General features: G+C 34.2%; 1 protein-coding gene across 3 annotated transcripts in view; it reads right to left on the bottom strand.

Moving 5' to 3' along the window:
• LOC143252117 (GTPase-activating Rap/Ran-GAP domain-like protein 3) overlaps positions 1 to 22,652 on the bottom strand; it is a 534,261-nt gene that overhangs the window by 77,928 nt on the left and 433,681 nt on the right. For all 3 annotated transcript variants that reach the window (XM_076503788.1, XM_076503786.1, XM_076503787.1), the window contains 4 exons: positions 17,479 to 17,559; positions 15,400 to 15,481; positions 8,657 to 8,775; positions 108 to 172 (listed from right to left, as the gene is read on the bottom strand). In XM_076503788.1, the coding sequence (XP_076359903.1) occupies positions 108 to 172; positions 8,657 to 8,775; positions 15,400 to 15,481; positions 17,479 to 17,559 (347 nt within the window). The remainder of the gene's footprint in view (positions 1 to 107; positions 173 to 8,656; positions 8,776 to 15,399; positions 15,482 to 17,478; positions 17,560 to 22,652) is intronic.

The following is a 22,652-nucleotide window of genomic DNA, read 5'->3' as shown; positions in this document are numbered from 1 at the left end:
AATCTGTTTTACACTACAGTTAGTGATTGTAAATGGTTATAATATGCAACCATTTTTGATAACTAAATATGTTTATAATTTTTTAGTCCTCACCAGTCCTCACTTACCTCAGAATTGATTTGACTGTCAGTGATTTGCCCTGTGGGTGAGACAGGCTAATCTTCTGTGCACCCTGTAAATATTCAGTCGTATATGTGAAGTACAAACACACTTTACATATAGTTAATAAACTTGCTTGAAAATATTTTGATCAAAGCATAATAATTCATAAACTGAACGATAAAAACATTTTCTTAAATGTATCAAAGTAGAATATTTCTTAATTGTTTTGAGAATGTATTAGACAGTGTCTGTTGGTTGTGATCTGTACTAACCACACTACAACTTGCTATGCAATGGGTTTTATCATAGTCATTTGTTATGGCTAATGGCTCTGTCAGAAGGGTTAGTGTCTCTGCATTGTTTATAATACCACCATCGCTCTTCTAGATCCTTCGGATTTTGTGGGTTTCCAGTATGTGTTCTATTTTTTGTAGGAACGTAATGGTAAAATATAAAGTATTATTTAAACATGACATATAACACGAAATGTATTATTTGTTTCTTCCATTAACATGATTTTACAGCCGTGCCAGTTAGAATGTTATATCGGTGTTTTACGGTGCCTGAATAAATTAGAGGGACAATATTTTAGAGGCTTTAAGTGCTACATTCAGCTCAGTGAATTGAGAGTTAAGCCTTTCTTAGTTTTTGGTGACAGAGTACTACAACATAAATGCACTACCAATTAAGTTCCTTTATGGTCTGGACATGTGACATATCACCTTCTTAATTGGTTTAGCCAGTTGGCATAACGTTTTCTTAGTTAAGCCCCTTTCTGGTTTAGTCAGTTGACATAACGTTTTCTTAATTAAATCCCTTTCTGGTTCAGCCAGTTGACATAACATTTTCTCAATTAAGTCCCTTTTTTTGGCCAGTTAACATAACATTTTCTAAATTAAATACCTTTTTGGTTTAGCCAGTTGACATAACGTTTTCTTAGTTAAGCCCCTTTCTGGTTCACCTTGTTGACATAACATTTTCTTAATTAAATACCTTTTTGGTTTAGCCAGTTGACATAATGTTTTCTTAGTTAAGCCCCTTTCTGATTCAGCCAGTTAACATAACATTTTCTAAATTAAATACCTTTCTGGTTCAGCCAGTTGACATAACATTTTCTCACTTAAGTCCCTTTTTTATTGGCCAGGTGACATACCACTTTCTTAATATATCCCTTTTGGTTGTTTAGCCAGTTGACATGACGTTTTTTTAGTCAATTCCCTTTTTGGTTTAGCCAGTTGACATAATGTTTTCTTAGTTAATTTCCTTTTTGGTTTAGCCACTTGACATAACGTTTTCTTAGTTAATTCCCTTTTCAGTTTAACCAATTGACATAACGTTTTCTTAGTTAAGCACCTTTCTGGTTCAGCTTGTTGACATAACGTTTTCTTAATTACGTCCCTTTCTGGTTTAGCCAGTTGACATAACGTTTTCTTAGTTAATTCCCTTTCTGGTTTAGCCTGTTGACATAACGGTTTCTTAGTCCCTTTCTTGTTTAGGCAGGCGATATATGACTTTCTTAATTAAGTCCTTTTATGGTGTGTGACACATCACTTTCTTAATTAAATTAACAAAATTACGAGGTTGTTTTCCTGTTATTTTAATGCCATTTTCAAAGGAAACTTTATTGTTTTTTAAAATGCTAATTCCAAAATATTGAATTTTTCGCGTATCACATTGATTTGATATTCAATTGCATTACTCTATAATTTTATTTTGCATATTCTCCCTCAGTTTGAGTGTGTATTGTACTGGTTACTAGATGTGTTATTAAACTCTACCCCCGTGTGTGTTAGGAACTGTACTGTGTTACACTCTTTCTGCATAACTCTCCAAATAGTACTTTGAACTGTGGCACTTTCTAAGTGTATTGTGGATATTCATTCCCCTAACTGTGGTATGAATGATGTTACTGTTTGTTTCTTGAATTTCGAGCAAAGCTACACGAGGGCTATCTGCGCTAGCCATCCCTGATTTAGTATTGCAAGCTTAGAGGGAAGGCAGCTAGTCATCATCACCAACCGCCAACTCTTGGGCTACTCTTTTACCAACGAATAGTGGGATTGATTGTATGATTATAACGCCCTCACAGCTGAAAAGGCGAACATGTTTGGTGCGAAGGGGTTTCAAACGCGCGACCCTCGGATTACGAGTCGAACGCCTTAACCCACGTGGCCATACCGGACCTTGTGGGACCGAAGAGGAATGATATGTATAGCAGTAAAGATGTGATTCCTGAATTATGTTAGAGAAATGTAAAAAAAATAAATTAAAACGTGAGAATTTACCAAAGTGCAAACTTTAGCTATTATCGATAAAAATGTGAACTAAGAAGCTTACTGAATCTCTAACAAAGCATGAACTACTGATCATTGAAACAATTAAAGTAGCTTTGCTATTTGTCAAGAAGATGGAAGAATAAAAAGCAGAACAGAGGAGTGTAAAAGATGCAAAACCAAACTAACAAATGAAAATAAAACAACAAACTAATTTACAAATAGAATAGCATTAGAGATTACATGAATCATTGATTATTCAAATAATTTAGTGTAATCTTGGTTAACATTAACTCAAAATATTTATTTTTACCAAATTAAAAACACTGTATTTAATAGCTCTTATAATACTTTTAAAATAATATCAATATTAACTGAGTCACGAGAACGTGAAAAATGTTACTCCTTGGTTTCACTGTGATAATATCACTTGCTATTTGTGATGTGAAAATACTTCTTGTGTCACTGCAAAGTACTACTTCATGTGTGTGTGAGAGTATTACTTCATGTGTGTGTGAGAGTACTACTTCATGTGTGTATGAAAGTACTACTTCATGTGTGTGTGGAAGTAGTAATCTATGTGTGTGTGGAAGTACTACTTCATGTGTGAGTGAAAGTACTACTTCATGTGTGTGTGAGAGTACTACTTCATGTGTGTGAGAGTACTACTTCATGTGTGTGTGAGAGTACTACTTCAGGTGTGTGTGAGAGTACTACTTCATATTTATGTGGAGTACTACTTCATGTGTGTGTGAGAGTACTACTTCATGTGTGTTTGATAGTACTACTTTATGTGTGTGAAAGTACTACTTCATGAGTGTGTGAGAATACTACTTTATGTGTGTGTGAAAGTACTACTTCAGGTGTGTGTGAGAGTACTACTAAATGTGTGTGTAAGAGTACTACTTCATGTGTGTGTGAGAGTACTACTTCATGTGTGTCGAGGTACTACTTCATGTGTGTGTGATAGTACTACTTCATGTGTGTGAAAGTACTACTTCATGTGTGTTTGAGAGTATTACTTCACGTGTGTGGAAGTACTACTTCATGTGTGTGTGAGAGTACTACTTCATGTGTGTGTGAGATTACTACATCATGTGTGTGTGAGAGTACTTCTTCATGTGTGTGTGAGAGTACTACTTCATGTGTGTGTGAGAGTACTACTTCATGTGTGTGTAGAAGTACTACTTCATGTGCGTGTGAGAGTACTACTTCATGTGTATGTGCAAATACTACTTCATGTGTGTGTGAGAGTATTACTTCATGTGTGTGAGAGTACTACTTCGTATTGTGAAAGTACTACTTCATGTGTGTGTGAGTTACTACTTCGTGTGTGCGAGGAGTACTACTTCGTATTGTGATGAGTACTACTTCATGTGTATGTGGAAGTACTACTTCATGTGTGTGTGAGAGTACTACTTCATGTTTATGTAGAAGTACTACTTCATGTGTGTGTGAGAGTACTACTTCATGTGTGTGTAGAAGTACTACTTCATATGCGTGTGAGAGTACTACTTCATGTGTATGTGCAAGTACTACTTCATGTGTGTGTGGAAGTACTACTTTATGTGTGTGTGGTAGTACTACTTCATGTGCGTGTGAGAGTACTACTCTATGTGTGTGTTGAAGTACTACTTCATGAGTGTGTGATAGTACTACTTCATGTGTGTGTGAGAGTACTACTTCATGTGTATGTGCAAGTACTACTTCATGTGTGTGTGCAGAGTACTACTTCATGTGTGTGTGAGAGTACTACTTCATGTGTGTGTGAGAGTACTACTTCATGTGTGTGTGGAAGTACTACTTCATGTGTATGTGAAAGTACTACTTCATGTGTATGTGCAAGTACTACTTCATGTGTGTGTGGAAGTACTACTTTATGTGTGTGAAAGTACTACTTCATTAGTGTGTGAGAGTACTACTTTATGTGTGTGTTGAAGTACTACTTCATGTGTGTGTGGAAGTACTACTTCATGTGTGTATGAAAGTACTACTTCATGTGTGTATGAAAGTACTACTTCATGAGTGTCGAGGTACTACTTCATGTGTGTGTGATAGTACTACTTCATGTGTGTGTGAAAGTACTACTTCATGTGTGTTTGAGAGTATTACTTCACGTGTGTGGAAGTACTACTTCATGTGTGTGTGGGAGAGTACTACTTCATGTGTGTGAATGTACTATTTCATGTGTGTGAAAGTACTACTTCGTGTGTGAAAGTACTATTTCATGTGTGTGAGAGTACTACTTCATGTGTGTGTGAAAGTACTATTTCATGTGTGTGAGAGTACTACTTCATGTGTGTGTGAAAGTACTATTTCATGTGTGTGAGAGTACTACTTCATGTGTGTGTGACAGTACTACTTGATGTGTGTGAGGAAGTACTACTTCATGTGTGTGTGAGATTACTACATCATGTGTGTGTGAGAGTACTTCTTCATGTGTGTGTGAGAGTACTACATCATGTGTGTGTGAGAGTACTTCTTCATGTGTGTGTGAGAGTACTACTTCATGTGTGTGTGAGAGTACGACTTCATGTGTGTGTAGAAGTACTACTTCATGTGCGTGTGAGAGTACTACTTCATGTGTATGTGCAAGTACTACTTCATGTGTGTGTGAGAGTATTACTTCATGTGTGTGAGAGTACTACTTCATGTGTGTGAAAGTACTACTTCATGTGTGTGTGAGAGTACTACTTCATGTGTGTGAGAGTACTACTTCATGTGTGTGTGTGAGTACTACTTCATGTGTATGTGGAAGTACTACTTCATGTGTGTGTGAGAGTACTACTTCATGTTTATGTAGAAGTACTACTTCATGTGTGTGTGAGAGTACTACTTCATGTGTGTGTGGAGTACTACTTCATATGCGTGTGAGGAGTGCTACTTCGTGTGTATGTGCAAGTACTACTTCGTGTTGTGGAGAGCACTACTTTATGTGTGTGGTGTAGTACTACTTCATGTGCGTGTGAGGAGTGCTACTCTATGTGTGTGTTGAGTACTACTTCATGTGTGTGAGGAAGTACTACTTCGTATTGTGTGTGAGGAGCACTACTTCATGTGTATGTGCAAGTACTACTTCATGTGTGTGTGAGAGTACTACTTCATGTGTGTGTGGAAGTACTACTTCATGTGTATGTGAAAGTACTACTTCATGTGTATGTGCAAGTACTACTTCATGTGTGTGTGGAAGTACTACTTTACTGTTATGTGGTGGAGGTACTACTTCGTATTGTGTGAGAGTACTACTCTATGTTGTGTGTTGAAGTACTACTTCATGTGTGTGTGGAAGTACTACTTGATGTGTGTATGAAAGTACTACTTCATGTGTGTATGAAAGTACTACTTCAAGTGTGTGTGGAAGTACTACTTCATGTGTATGTGAAAGTACTACTTCATGTTATGTGGAAGTACTACTTCATGTGTGTGAAAGTACTACTTCATGAGTGTGTGAGAGTACTACTTCATGTGTGTGTGGAAGTACTACTTCATGTGTATGTGAAAGTACTATTTCATGTTATGTGGAAGTACTACTTCATGTGTGTGTGGAAGTACTACTTTATGTGTGTGTGGTAGTACTACTTTATGTGTGTGTGGTAGTACTACTTTATGTGTGTGTGGTAGTACTACTTCATGTGCGTGTGAGAGTACTACTGTATGTGTGTGTTGAAGTACTACTTCATGTGTGTGTGAGAGAGTACTACTTCATGTGTGTATGAAAGTACTACTTCATGTGTGTGAAAGTACTACTTCATGAGTGTGTGAGAGTACTACTTCATGTGTGTATGAAAGTACTACTTCATGTGTGTGAAAGTACTACTTTATGAGTGTGTGAGAGTACTACTTTATGTGTGTGTGGTAGTACTACTTCATGTGCGTGTGAGAGTACTACTCTATGTGTGTGTTGAAGTACTACTTCATGTGTGTGTGAGAGTACTACTTCATGTGTGTGTGAAAGTACTACTTTATGTGTGTGTGATAGCACTACTTCATGTGTGTGTGAATGTACTATATTGTGTTTGTGATGTAAAAAGGTGACTTCTTGTGTTTGATAGAAAATCATACGTTCTGTCTGTAATGTGTAAATGCTATTTCCTCTCTGTTATGTAGAAATATTACTTCCTGTGTGTGAGTGAAAGTGTTATTTCTTGTCTGTAAAAATTCACTTCAAGTGTGAATAAAAGCTCTAATTCCTGACTTTATTTCAAAAGTGATACTTCTCATGCTATTTCTATATTATAATAATTTCACATAACTATTTTATTAAAAATACACATAATAGTGAAAAAAGTGGTACATTTGTGATTACTCACTTTAACAATTTGAATAAGTTGTTTGTTTGTAATTAAGCAAATCAAATCAGATTTCTAGTATTTTAAATCTGCTGTGCTATTGGGGGTTGGAAGTCATTATTATACTTTAAATTTTACGTTGTTGTCGTTCTAAGTAACCATCACAACTTACAAGAAACTGGAAAATGGCAAATAAAGTTTCAATAAGTGCATACTTTAAGAAGACATTTTGAGTTAATATAGCCATAATTATAACACAGAGAATAACGGATAAAATAAACAAAGCACTTGCTTTGTTTTATCACTTACCATAATAAACTAAGTAATTTTAGGATTTTCATTTTGACAGAATGGTTAAGAAATAGTTTAAAGCATTTACTGTAAATGTCAATTTATTTGACGAACGGTTTTTTGAAGGCTCTAGACGAGTGCTGAATCAACCGAGCTTGTCTATATAAATATTTGTATCCTGCTCGTTCGTATTTCCTCCGCCTATTCAAAAATCTGAACATCATACGTTCAAACCGCGTGACGTTTCAAAAGCATCTTTCCCGGAAAAAAAACCGTTTTTGAATGTGACATTTCTGCTCATTGGTGAACTCAGAGAAAGAAAGTAAGAACAGAAGTGGAAGCATTACTGAAAAAAAAAAATCGATTCTTTCTATTTTGTTTCCATCTTGCAAAACCGATTACTTTTACTTGTACACCAGCCATAGAACATAACTATGGCTGTGTAGCATCATTTATCGTATTAGAAAGCATTCTTCCGTAAAGAATGTCGAATATTTCAGAAAATGTAAGTGTATTTGAGGGTGCAGATTAGAGAAAGAGAAGTAAAACACGGTAAAAAATAACAAAAGTCTAAATAATATGTTTTTACAGTTTTCATTACTGGATCAACTCGTATCAGCCATTCAGTAAGGAAATTCATAAGTTCTAACTGAAAAACTCTATTAAAGCACATTGACAAAGTTTTGCTTGTAACTTAGAAAAAACTTTCTATGGTAGAAAGAGCACAGATAAGTCATTGCTTAACTTTGTGCTTAATTATAAACCAACTGTTATAAAGCAATGCACTTTAAGATATTTTAAGTGTTCAGCGATGTTTCACTATGTTTCTGTGAAAGTATTTTCCTAACATTGAATAATTTGTTCTTTATATTATTACGTGAAACGATACAGTAAGAAAGTGGTAAAAGTCCAACATTAAATGTAACCCTTCAAATTGCAATTATTTTTTTCTGTAATTTCTTAAGTTTTCCCAAATAGTTCAAACCTAACATAGAACGTTTGTTTGTTTGTTTGTTTTTGAATTTCGCACAAAGCTACTCGAGGGCTAACTATGCTCGCCGTCCCTAATTTAGTAGTGTAAGACTAGAGGGAAGGCAGCTAGTAATCACCATCCACCGCCAACTCTTAGGCTACTCTTTTACCAACGAATAATGGGACTGACCGTAACATTATAACGCCCCCACGGCTGAAAGGGCGAGCTTGCCGGGTACAACATAGAGCGCATTAACACCTTTTAAAATGCGAATGCCAATAAAAAGTAACCAACAAAACATACTTAAAATAAATTAGAAAAAATTGAAAATAAAACGCTTGAAGTATTCCTTTATCAATAATCATCAAAACTAAATATAAAATAGACAACAGAAAATCCCCAAATCTCTATATAGACTTATAAGAACTGGGGAAATTATAATAAAGTGTGAAAAACGTAAGATATATGTACATGTATTCCCTTATTGTTGATAACAGTTTCTTACAATAAAATAAGTAAAATCCACATTAGAATTAAATAGTAGTGTTTAATATATATATAAAGTGTTATGATGTTTAAAAAGTTAATAACTGTTGATTAATTAAATCAAGATGGATTATGAAAAGCTGCTCAAAACTGAACGTTTTGTATTATATAGCTGGACACAAATAAATTTATGTTAAGTACTTAAAGATGTAGTTAAGTAACTATACCTAATGAAATCTTACCGTTTTTCTCCATAAAACTGCTCTGTACTGTTGAATTCCTTCAGTATTAGAATCGGTTAGAACCACGGAGAAAAAGAATGGAACTTTCTCACTGTCTAATCCTGCATAATTCTGGTGAACTTTAGAAACAAAATAAAGATAAATAATTCATCAAACGTAGTTTTACTATTTTATGTAAGAGTTTTGAATTTCGCGTAAATTTCTTCGAGGGCTATCTGCGCTAGCCGTAACTAATTTAGCAGTGTAAGACTATAGAAAAGGCAGCTAGTTATCACCACCCACCCCCAACACTCGGGCTACTATTTTACCAACGAATATTGGGATTAATCGTCACATTATAACGCCCCGCGGCTGAAAGAGCGAGCATGTTTGGTGTGACGGGGATTCGAACCAGTGACCCTCATATTTCGAGTCGAGAACCTAAATCACCTATCAATGCCGGGCCTTTATAAAAGAGTATGAAGTAATTATGTAAACGACAAGAGAACCATTAATAAGAAAGTAGTTTGAAGAAATGCTTACAGAGGTCTAATTACCTTATATTTAAACCATTTTTGAATATGACACTCAATATGGTGCATGACAACCGCCGCTCATATCAAGCCGTGGTAGAACTTGATGCATCATAACTACATTTTTTTTTCACTTTTCGATTCTCCGTGCTTATTGCGGTGCTATTGAAAATTGATCGCTTTTGAAAAGATCATGTAACAGCTGTTTCAGATCATAAAGATGTGCTTAGACAGGTAATTTATAATTTCCAAAATGAGAATATTCCTTGTTCTTAATGACATAAAGAAACACAGGAATGTGCACGCGCTTGGGGGACCAATAGCATCTAGAAAGAGATCTGAAACATGTCCCAATCGTAATAAACAAAGTAACAGTTGAAAATTTAGAAACCTAAAGTCATTGACAAAAAGCTGCTGTTCAATTGTATATACATAATTATAAAGTACCTTCATTTAGAAAAGAGGGCTATCTGTGCTAGCCGTCCCTAATTTAGCAGTTAAGACTAGAGGGAAGGCAGCTAGTCATCACCAATTGTTTCCAGAACATAGGCAGCTCAACTATTCCATACCGCTCAAGTAGCTGGTTTCCAGAACATAGCAGCTCAACTATTCCATACCTCAAGTAGCTGGAAAAGAAATATGTATTCTTGCTAGAAGACATGCCAGTCAAGTCGTCTATGGGTATTTCTGCGATCAGACTGTTGTATTAGTCCCAGGAAAACTGTTGTCTTTGTAGACAAAATGTGTTATAGAAAACAATCAAGTAGGAAGCTTATACTTTGTACATGCCAATTTCACATTCGAACTATTATTTCTATTAAACATTTCTCTTGAATATTGTTGTCTAGATCCACAGTTGTCAGATAGAACATAACCAAACGTGGCGACATGGAATTTAACAACGTGCTGAGGCTCCAAAATCGTTTTATGCAATTTAGTGAATCACTGAATATAAGTAGCAAGTATGCGATGTAGGCATTATCTGATGTTATATTAACAGACATAAATTAGATGCAATAGGTATATAACACAAAACACCATTTCGCATATATTTATGTGGAAGCGAGAAAGGGGCTTTATATCTAAAGGTACATAAACAAAACTCTTTTAAAAAATTGCCAGAATTGTTTTATATTCGCATCCACAGTATAGTGAATGAAATAAAAACAATATGCAGGAAAACTGAAAACACGTAGCGACGTAATTCCGAAGGCTGGGTGAAAGCTAATAATTCACATTGAAATAGATATGAAATCTATTTTCTAAACGAGATTAATTTTCAATCAGTTACGTAGATCAAAGACGAAAGAAGTTTGGAAAATGAATTGCAATGCGGCAAAAGTGTTCATACGAAACGTTAGAGTTCAAACAAAAAATATGCGAAAATTATTATTTTCCATTTCATGAAATCTTTACGTGCGTGCTGTTTATTAGATTTCTTAAAATATAGTTAGTTACTTACATTAACTTCATATAAAGTCGTAATAAAAGTGGATGCACACACATAAATCCTTTTTACGTCATCAAATCTTATAAACTGATGTCTTTTTTTATTATGAAAAAATATTCTATAATACAGGTTTTACCACCAAATAAACCTGACACACACATTCCACTCCTAACGTTTACGACAATCCACACGTAGTTTGAAACGCCTAATTCGATAGGAATGCACGTGGTAATAAACTGATATCAGAACTGAAAAAGTCATTAAAAATTACAAGCAAAAAAGAGAAATCTCAAAATTACGAGTCAACTCGATATTTCTTCACGTACCTAGTTTTTGTTGGTTGGTATTGACTACGCCGTTTCTTTTCGTTACGGTTTTTGTATTGTTTTAAAATTTATTATAATCAATCCTAATTTTCACTTTGGTGTAATAAGAATTAACCTAATAATATGAGCATGAACGAAACAAATGGACAAAGGACAAAGAGAAAGTAAGAAATGGTGAAATCATTATGGACAACAAAGGAAGTGGAAACACGAATTGATGGAAGCTATCAGAACATAAATTAAAAGATGTAGATACGAAAAAGTTTTATTTTTGAGAAACAAAAATCAAGAAAGAGGATAAAAGAAATGTAAATTATAAAGTGAAAAGACGAGTAACACAGTGATCTAGAATTATAGGAAAAAAGTGGACAAGAGAAAATTACTTGGCGAGAAACAATGAAGTCAAGAGAAAGATGTTGCCAATAGAAGTATGAATCAAAAATGAACCATAAACAGTGAGATAGAAAATAGCAAGACAGCTGGTTAGAAGAAAATGAACTGGTGAGAAATAGAAATTAGACGATATAATAGAAGAAATGGATGGTACGTAAATATAGGGTGAGAAACACAGTGACAAATAAAGATAGTAAAATAGCTGTCGTAAGAGAATGAGGAGCCGAAAAGCGAAGAGAACATGGAAAAAATTTGAAAAGTTCAGACAACATGAACGAAAGTAAAAACATGTGGAAAGATGAGAATAGACCATAGAATTGAGAAGTTGTTTGTTGTTGTTTTTTAATTAAGCACAAAGCTACACAATAGACTATCTGTTCTTTGCACACCATGGGTATCGAAACCCAGTTTTTAGCATTGTAATGCCGCAGACATACCGTTGAGCCATTGGGAGGCTAGATTTGAGAAAAGAGATTAAATGCGATAGAATGGGTACAAAATAACGAAGTGAGAAACGCTGAGGTAAAAATATAACGAAAAATATACAGTGGGGGGGGAAATGAAGAAGTGAGAAACGCTGAGGAAAAAATATAACGAAAAATATACAGTGGGGGAAATGAAGAAGTGAGAAACACAGACGTGAAAAATAAATGAAAGGAGAACAAGACTAGTTTATGAGAACAAGAAAGGTAAGAAACTAAAAAAATGAAAGGTAAGAAACAGTACAATTTACAGTAGAAATGGAAGTGTGGTAAACACGATATTCAATAAGGATAGCAAAAAGTGGGGCCCGGCATGGCCAAGCGTGTTGAGGCGTTTGACTCGTAATCCGAGGGTTGCGGGTTCGAATCCCGGTCGAACCAAACATGCTCGCCCTCCCAGCCGTGGGGAGGTGAAGGTCAATCCCACTATTCGTTGGTAAAAGAGTAGCCCAAGAGTTGGCGGTGGGTGGTGATGACTAGCTGCCTTCCCTCTAGTCTTACACTGCTAAATTAGGGACGGCTAGCACAGATAGCCCTCAAGTAGCTTTGTGCGAAATTCAAAAACAAACAAACAAGCAAAAAGTGGACTAACAGAATAAAATGAAGATAATAATGAGGACAGGTTACAAAGTTAATATACTGGAGAAATGAGAGATTAAAGGATAAATAAAAGAAATAGAACGGAAATAATAAAAAACCCAAGTCAGTATGATTGGAAATACTAATAATATTTTCTGAGTACAAGTGAAGAAAAGAGTATAATCGGAGAAGACAAAAATAGAATGTAAGAAACAACGATATCAAAAGGATGAAATTTTATAAAAGCTGGTGGAGTAAAAATATAAGAAAAAATGAGTAGTACATATAGAAGAGAAATTGATTTAAGAAATTCAATAAAATAATAATACATTCAAAGAAATAAGTCTTAATAAGGAAGAAGCTAACTGGTAAACGAAAGAAAATAGAAACGTTTTAGACTTAGAGATAATTAAAAGGAAAATATAAACCTACTAATCATTCAACCACTATCTGTGTCTGTTCATGTTTTTCCCTTCAACTAATTCTTATTTTTATCACGTGAATGTTTCTTCTCTGGATAAGCCTAATGAACTTAGATAAGCAAATGTTATCGTAGATTGGATAAAATCAGATCACAAAAACAAAAGAGGAGAAAAATCTAAATTGAAGGTGATCACACAGAGATCAGAACTGGGCAAGAGATTAAAATGCCTTCAAACCACATGATTGCGTTTCTGAGAAAACTTGAAGTGGGAACAGCAAATGTGAATATTTATCTATTCATTATCGACGTTCTAAAGAATTGACGCTTGAAGCAACAATTTCCAGAACTATTTTTCGTTCTACTAATTACCTCGATCTTTTCTGTTGCACTTAGCGACGAAATATCGAGAAAATCGATTTTTTTTTCTGATGAAGGAATGAACGTGCGTTTAATATTTTATAATAAAGATTGTCGGCTTAAATAACTATGAGCTCGGCATGGCCAGATGGTTAAGGCACTCGACTCGTAATCCGAGGGTTGAGGGTTCGAATCCCCGTCCTACCAAATTTGCTCGCCCTTTCAGCCGTGGGGGCGTTATAATGTGTCAGTGAATCCCACTATTCGTTGGTATAAGAGTAGACCAAAAGCTGGCTATGGATGATAATGACGATCTACCTTCCCTCTAGTCTTACACTGCTAAATTAGGGACGGCTAGTGCAGATAGCCTTCATGTAGCTTTGCGCTAAATTGAAATAACTATTCAGAAAACACTGTAACAAATTTATCTTTCTTTCTTTTTGTTTTGTTTTTTTTGCCAGGAAAATATGATAATGGTTATGCAACCAACGTAAAAATGTGAATACACTCAGGGATCAACCGACGATGACGAAAGTTCGGTGGTTTTGCTGCCATTATTAAAAAACGGAACAAACATGTCAAGCAAAAGTTACGTGATCATTTAAAAATAATAACTGAACAGGTAAAAATATATCATAGTTAAGTATTAGGAACTATACGATACAATTTCACATTTTTTTTATTATTTCAATATACGTTAATATGAACGAAAGAGAAATATTAAAAATCTGTTTAAACATCAAGTTAGTATTTTTCAGAATGAAATAACGTCTCGTTAAAAAAGGATAACATACATTTTGAATGATTTATTTCGAATTACATAGGTCTGGAAAGATGCTTGTAAAAACGTAAATAAGTTGTACAAATTTTACGTTATTTTAACAGGTAGAAAAAAGTGCCAGAGATAACACAGAGTGGTGACAAAAAAATGTTCAAGTCGATTCAAATGAATTAAACATTTTGAAAAATGTTTATGTCAATATCTTTTCTTTGCAGTTTCAGCTCTTATTTGCAGTAATACATAATTAGACCCACACACTCTTTTGCATACGAAAATAAACAATACACACCCATCTTTATTGAAAACGGAATAATACTTTAGACATCTGTCTTTACTAAAAAAGAAACAATACTTTAGACATCTGTCTTTATTGAAAAAGAAACAATACTTTACACACGTCTTTATTGAAAATGAAACAATACTTTACACATCTGTCTTTATTGAAAAAGAAACAATACTTTACACACGTCTTTATTGAAAAAGAAACAATACATTACCCACCTGTCTTTATTGAAAATAGATTGCAATGATTTTACAAGGCTCAACTACAATTTTAAGACGAAAATACTTAACTGTCTTTAGACCACATTTATGATCGTTGGCCAAAATCGTTTGATGCTTAGTTCCTAAATATATTTATTTTAGAACTTATTCGGATCTTACTATGTGTCGATCAAAAAAACAAAAACAGTAGTTTTATTTCTACCAGAAATATTGCTAAAATATTTTATAAAAAATGCAGTTCATAATAAACTGTCCTTATTTTAAATAACAGACAAAAGAAGTCTCTAAGACAACTCTGCCCTGGTCATAAGGTAAGTATTCTTGCTGTTAATGAAGCTCACGGTCTGTAATCTTAATAACACGTGCCTCATTGATTTTCAGTGAAAAATAAACTTCCTATTTTAAAATACTACGAAAAAGTGGCTTAAGCTGTTTTCTAAAAACAATTATTACATTATTTTCGTATAAGAGACTATCGCCTTATGACAATCCTTAATACACAGTGTCCCAAGCTAACCTGTTTTATTTTTGATTTGAATATGTAGGATCAGACTGCTACCGCTTTCCTTCCAAGTTCTCAGTCTCTATTGATTCTACACGTACTAATCAAATTAAACACTCAAAGTGGTCTCTGAGAAGGTTTCATAAGTGCACGTTTTGTTGTGTAATAAACAAATGACCCTCTCATTGTGCGAATCTTATTTCTCACAAACAGCTAGTAGTCACATATCCTCATGATATATTCATAAGTAACTTTCATGTCAAGAATATATTACATCTGTCCCTTTTTTCAGCTTTTATTTGATTTTATTCTACCATGGGCTGGCACCACACAGTTCGGTATAGATATAGTACGTAATGAAGTTTCCTCATTGAACATCATAAGACACATGAAATTTCAATTATGAGATAATAAAAAAATTGAGATTGCTTACGTCGCCCAAGGAAATATTTGAAGTACCATCTCGTCTGGTATTCTGGATTTTCCAGAACAGGAGTACTAGGTGAGCCATACAACTGGAAAAGAAATATAACCATCTAATTCAGAACATGTCTTTACATGTCATGAAAAGAACACTTGAAGTGTAACAAAATTCACATTTACAAAGAGTTTCCGTGTAAACGAAAGATATATAAAAACAATTCTTCCGATAACTTGAAACAAACAGTTTGTTTGTTTTTTAATTTCGCGCAAAGCTACACGAGGGCTTTTTTCGCTAGCCGTCCCTAAATTAGCAGTGTAAGACTTGAGGGAAGGCAGCTAGTCATCACTACCCACCGCCAAGTCTTGGGCTAATCTTTTACCAATGAATAATGGAATTGACCGTCACATTATAACGCCCCCACGGCTGAAAGGGCAAGCATGTTTAGTGTGACGGGAATTCGAATCCGCGACCCTAATATTACGAGTCGAGTGCCTTAACCTGGCCATGCAGAGCCTAAATAGAAGAAACGAGTGGGAAAAAATCGTATAAAAGAGAAGAGTGTTTGTTATTGTATCTTAATTATCAATGTTGTACTAGATTCATTAACAGAGTAATAATATGACGTTTTTTGTAAGGACTACTTTCCCTAACCATGGTTAGACTAGTCTACACAAAAATGTTCATTACACGACAGATATTCGTACTTCATGTAGAACTTTACATGACGTGAAGCCCTAAGGCAGATAAGTCATCAGTCTTTCTTACATTGAAGCGTACATAAAAAAAGCAACTGCAAAAAACACACGAAAGTTTCAGAAAAACAGAGTTTTCTGATGTCCATGCTCAGTATTTTATCTGATTGGATTGCTGGGATTAATAATAGTAATTCAGCATTACAGCTACACCGGATAATGGCGCACTTTCAGTAGTTATGCAAGTAGCATCTATAAGAATCCAGCATGTAACTCTTTTTTGTGTGTTTTTCATTTACAGCATCTAAAAAAAATACTTTAAATATTATATTTTCTGATATTATTTTCTATAATTGATCTATTATTTTTTGCTAGCAAATTTCTACTACTACAAAATTTTACCTTTTACCAATATGTCAAGTCAATTTTACCTTTCGTTATTATGTTTAATTATCTTCGAATTCCTTTATCTAAAACAATATTCCTTTAGCTTCCAAATTATCCTGAAATTAATTAATTCATTTAAAATTTCTCACTTAGCGCTAGCCGGCAGCTCCAGCTGTTGCTTTAAAAGTATTCCAATAGTGAAAATGGTAACAATGAAATCCCATCACTACCATGATTCAGTGTAATGACAATGAACTAAAAATAATTTCATCTTTTTTAACATAAAAAATCTGTTAAAATGTCAATATTTTAAAGAAAATTCCACTTCATATTATTGCTTGATAATTAATTGTAAAGATGCTTCCTGCCTTGTACTGTGGGCCCGACATGGCCAGGTGGTTAAGGCACTCGACTCGTAATCCGAGGGTTACGGGTTCGAGTCCCTGTCACACCAAACATGCTTGCTCTTTTAGCCGTGGAGGCGTTATAATGTGACGGTCAATCCCACTATTCGTTAGTAAAAGAGTAGCTCAAGAGTTGGTGGTGGGTAGTGATGATTAGCAGCTTTCCCTCTAGTCTTACACTGCTAAATTAGAAATGGCTAGTGCAGATAGCCTTCGTGTGGCTTTGCGCGAAATACAAACCAAACCTCGTACTGTTCTTACGAAATTGATATGTTTCCTTCTCACGAGTTAGTTACCTGCTGATACAGCGGTAAGTCTACGGATTTACAAAGCTAAGTTCAGGGGTTCGATTCCCCTTGGTGGACTCAGCAGATAGTTCGATGTGGCTTTGCTGTAAGAAAACACTCACGAACTATTTCTACAACCATTTTATGCAGTGTTTTAACAGAAATGTTTCTAAAATAATCCTGTTTAAATAAGCCTTAAATTGTAATTAAAGATTGGTTTTGCAACTTAAAAACTTTTTTCATAATATTGTATTTGCTTAAAGCTATAAATATCTAACTTTACCACTACAAAAAGTTAAATAACTTATAAAGACTTACTTCGTCTTTATCCACTCTTTCTCCACTTTCCACTCGGAATCGACGAAAGAGGTCAGCACCATCGGTTTCAACTGAGGCAAGCTGAAAAGTTAAGTTTCAATTAAAATCAATACTGCGTACATTTCAATAAATATTTTAAACACTTGTCAATATATCAATATACAGAAACAGGTTAAAGTACAGCTCGAAACTATATCCTGTTTTGATGAACACGAAATACGTGGCACATACATTTGTATTTAAATAATATATTTTAATAGACTTAATATAATTTTTTTAAGCGTCAACTGATCTTCAGTCTGATATTTTTTCCCACCATGATGTTAGTTACTGAGTGCTAATTCTAAATAATTACATTACAGCCAACTACCCTTAATCATCATATGTGGCACATGTTATAAGTATTAATTACAAATAATTTTACGCCAGACACTTGTACACTTAAGCCTGATATTTTGCAACATTAATTCCAAATAATTATACGCCAGACACTTATAAACTTAAATTAATATTTTGCTATCTGTGACATATGTTAATGACTATTAATTACAAATACTTACACGCAAGAAGCAGTTACTTTAGTTGAAGTAATGCACTTTTCATTAATAAACCTGTCTTATGATAGAAAACGTAGTTCTATACAAGTCATAAGTGGTATAAATTATTATTAATGTAAAAATAGTTAGAATTTTTATTTTGTAAGATTTTGAGAAATCATTTCACCAGAAATACTACTACTTACACGCAATTGAACATTTCAAATCTATGATTATTTGTATTTTGCATATATAACAAAGCTATTCGTTGGTGTACATAATTTTGAGCTACTGATTAGTGGGAATGTCGGCGGTCGGCAGCACACTACCCCCAACTGACTGTTACTATTATAACATATTCATATCTTAAATTGTACTTGCAATGTTTAGCGCAAAATTAAATATATTGTTCTATCTCTTGTTTGTCTATCACAGGCAATTTAGCCCCATTTCCTGGTATTGTGACCCTTAACCTTACCACCACTGATTTGCGGAGAATGCAGTTTGTTTGTTTATTTTCAATTTCTCGCAAAGCTACATGAAGACTGTCTGCGCTAGCCGTCCCTAATCTAACAGTGTAAGACCACTCACTACTAACTATTGGACTACTCTTTTACCAACGAATAGAGGAATTAACCGCAACATTATAACGTCCTCACGGCTGAAAGAGGGAGCATTTTTGATGTGATGAGGGATTCGAACCCGCGACCCTCGGATTGTGAGTCGCGTGCCTCAAGGTCCTGGCCGTGTCTGACCAGAATGCAGTTTGAAGTGTTTGGGTTATATCTTGACTTTCCAGCAGTGAAACACAAAACACTATCAAAGAGTCAGCGCCCTTCTGTTATAAAATAATATATCAATATAAAACTAGGAATTTATTATTACTGAATTAAACCATAAAGTACTTTTGAGACATACCAGTAAAGTAAGTGTTACAAGTACGATCTAAGTTAAAACGCTGTAGAAAGAAAAGTACTCTTAACTCTTCTCCGTATACGAGTAAACAGTGTGATTAATGTGATAATAACACCACAGCTCCTGCGAATCGTTCAACCAATTTATAAAGGTACGTAATGTGTGAAATAATTAAAGTGAAACGCACAATGTATTTAATTTTGCTTTTGAGTTGTTTTATTGAAATAATATAATCTCACAAAAATTAGAATTATATATTATCTCAAAAGTCTTAATTAACGAAAGAACGAGAAAAATATTGTTTTAGAATATGCATTAGTTTATATAGTATCCTGTCAAATAATATTCTAATTGACAAATAGAAATTTTGTGGACTAGTGGGTTCAGTAGACATTACATTTCTAGCGTATAAATATATAATTTTGTAGACGTGTTGATAAAATTGGGATCTCACTGTTACAGTATAAACACAGTGTGTCTTAAACGTATCGGTTCAGGAAAACATTCTGTAAAAGACAAACTGAATAAATATTACCATACTTAAATATTTAATTTCATATACAAACTTGGAACGACTTATATGTACGAGCTAATAACTGTTTGTTTAGTATTTTGAAGCCAGATGTCCAACTATAGTTAAGTAATTTCGTGTGCTAGATTTTGGTCAATGGTTGACGTGCTACTTATTAGAGAGCTGCTCTCTTTGGTTTGTTTTGAATTTTGCGCAAAGCTACACGAGGGCTATATGCGCTAGCCGTCCCTAATTTAGCAGTGTAAGACTAGAGGGAAGATAGCTAGTCATCACCACCCACCGCCAACTCTTGGGCTACTCTTTTATCAACAAATATTGGGATTGACCATCACAATATAACACCCTCGACTGCTGAACGTGTGAACATGTTTGGTGGGACGGAAAGGTTGCTAAGTTATATGTCTAAAAAAAATGTAATAATTATTCTGCACTTTTGTAGTGTGTATCTAGAACCTACTTCAACAAATGTATTTAGGTTTATTTATGAATGCTCTTGAAACACGACCAAACAGTTTATGACATGATTTAGAAACATCCTGCATAGGGAATTATATACACTTGCATCGCAATTAGTTAAAAGCAGAAAAAGTTCCAAAGAACTGAACAGTATACTATGCTATAAACATACATATTTTTTTTCTATAAATTCGGCCCGTCATGGCCAGGTGGTTAGGGCACTCAACTCGTAATCTGAGAGGCGCAAGTTCGAATCCCCGTCATATCAGTCATGCTCGCCTTTTCAGCCGTATGGGAGTTATATGTGATGGTCGATCCCACTGTTTGTTGGTAAAAGAGTAGTTTAAATAACTGATTTTTAAGGACACATTTTTTATTTTACTTTTCTCTTGTTTTTCTTTTCTGTTATCAAATCTTGATTGCAGCTTCTTTAGGCTTACGAAGTGTAATTTGTTTTTTTCCTATCAGTAACTTTAAGAATATAGATAAACTGGAAAAGGATCCCATAAGAAATATTTATTCCAGAATTACAGAAAGTAAGAATATATGTTAACATCTACACGTCATGTGTTTTTGTAACATATTTATAAGAAATATATTTTTGCTGTCACATCACACACTGCTTTCTCTCTCTCATTGTGTGTTTCACGCATAATTATATTAAACGTTATTTATAGATGAGTTCAGATATTCATACTCTCTTAACGTATAACGCTGTGAATATTTTACAGTTTCAAATGATTTTAGGGTGATGTAACAATTTATTGTTTTTCAAGAATTATCAACGTTTCTCTCATCTTTGGAACTATGTTACTTAAACAATCACAACCTCTGCTCTTACTAATTTCACCTTTCAAGCTCATACACATAAAAATGTTTCCCCGTCATATAAAACATGCTCGCATTTTCAGCCGTATGGGTGTTATATGTGACGGTCGATTCCACTATTCGTTGGTAAAAGAGTAGCTCGTGAGGTAGCGGTGGGCGTTGATGACTAGCTGCCTTCCCTTTTCTTTTACACTCTTTAATGAGAGACGGATCAAGTGTAGGACCTTTAAAGGTTAGTGAACTGGGATGCTAGCAAGTAAAGATCAGTTTTATTGCATGCTTTCAATGTAATATAACTTTACGAAACTTATAGGAACTCTAGAATCAATATGAAGTAATTAACACTAAACATTATTAATTTGTCATTAATGTAAAACGCATAACATCTTTAGGTACTTGATTACGACAGATATTTCATTTTGTCGAGTTTTTCAGTTTAACGACCTTAGAAGTAATGCCAGTGAACAAAACCTGACATAGTGTTGTCTGGGAAACAATCTCAGTATATCTTTGTTTATATATATATACGCATCTTCACACGCCAGCGATATTTTAGATCAGTGAGTTTTTTTTCACTTTCTGTTTTGTAAGCTACAAAGTGCAATGCATTCTCACTACGTATTGTATTAATCTATTTGTCACCAACGTTAACGTTCTTAGCTTAAACTACTATTTAATCGCACCGATCGTAAACTTAAATTACAATTTAATTAGAAATAACTCTTCTCGGAGATTCCTTTTTTAAATTTGCAATCACTGATTAACATCCAATATTGTAGTTGTACAATTAAGTAAGATTTTAAATAGATAAACCAAGAGAGTTCGAAATTAATGTCTATGTTGAATTTCATATATTTTACTGATGTAGCGCCGTCTGACGACAAAAAATTGACTAGTTTAAGCGTATTCAGTAGACTAATTTAAGTAAGCATTTTTTAAAGTGATCGGACCTTTGAATATTTTAAGTTTAATCGAGTTTGCATGAAAACTTCCCAGCTTACTTATTTCACATATTTTATAAAAGTCTTAGTTTGCAAAGTTGATATATTTCTAGTTTTTATTTTGGATTAATCTCTAAGACAAATTACGTCTGAGAATTAAAACGTATCACATTTCTATATTTACATTTTTGATGCAAATTTTTGGACATTAAGACTAAACTTGTTTTATAAACTACTATAATATTTCGTTCTAAGTCGGCTTAATAATTCTCTTTTTATCTTTCATCTCTTCTTAAACAATTGCAGGATGTGGTAAATTACTAAAAGTTCTTGCTTCACTTCTAATGTCTGTTTTAATGGGTGTTCTGAAACAATGTATTTGAACAAAATCTGGGTTTTGTGATGTCTGTTTAGTCCTTCTTCATGTATGATGTTTAATTGGATTACTAAATGACGTCTGTTCTAATGGTAGTTGTGATGTCTATTTGATCCTTCTTCATGAATGTCTGTTCTATTGGATGTTGTGATGTCTGTTTAGTCCTTCTTCACGTATAATGTATGTTCTAATGGGTTTTGTGATGTCTGTTTAGTCCTTCTTCATGTATGATGTATGTTCTAATAGTAGTTGTGATGTCTGTTTAGTGTGTGATGTATGTTCTAATGGTAGTTGTGATGTCCTTCTTCATGTATGATGTATCTTCTAATGGTTTTGTGATGTCTGTTTAGTCCTTCTTCATGTATGATGTTTGTTCTATTGGTATGTTGTGATGTCTGTTTAGTCCTTCTTCATGTGTGATGTCTGTTCTAATGGTAGTTGTGATGTCTGTTTGATCCTTCTTCATGTATGATGTTTGTTCTAATGGTAGTTGTGATGTCTGTTTAGTCCTTCTTCACGTATGATGTATGTTCTATTGGATGTTGTGATGTCTGTTTAGTCCTTCTTCACGTGTAACGTATCTTCTAATG

Source organism: Tachypleus tridentatus, chromosome 6, assembly GCF_004210375.1.
Source record: "Tachypleus tridentatus isolate NWPU-2018 chromosome 6, ASM421037v1, whole genome shotgun sequence".
NCBI classification, from domain to species: domain Eukaryota; kingdom Metazoa; phylum Arthropoda; class Merostomata; order Xiphosura; family Limulidae; genus Tachypleus; species Tachypleus tridentatus.
This window is presented reverse-complemented; position numbering and strand designations above follow the sequence as displayed.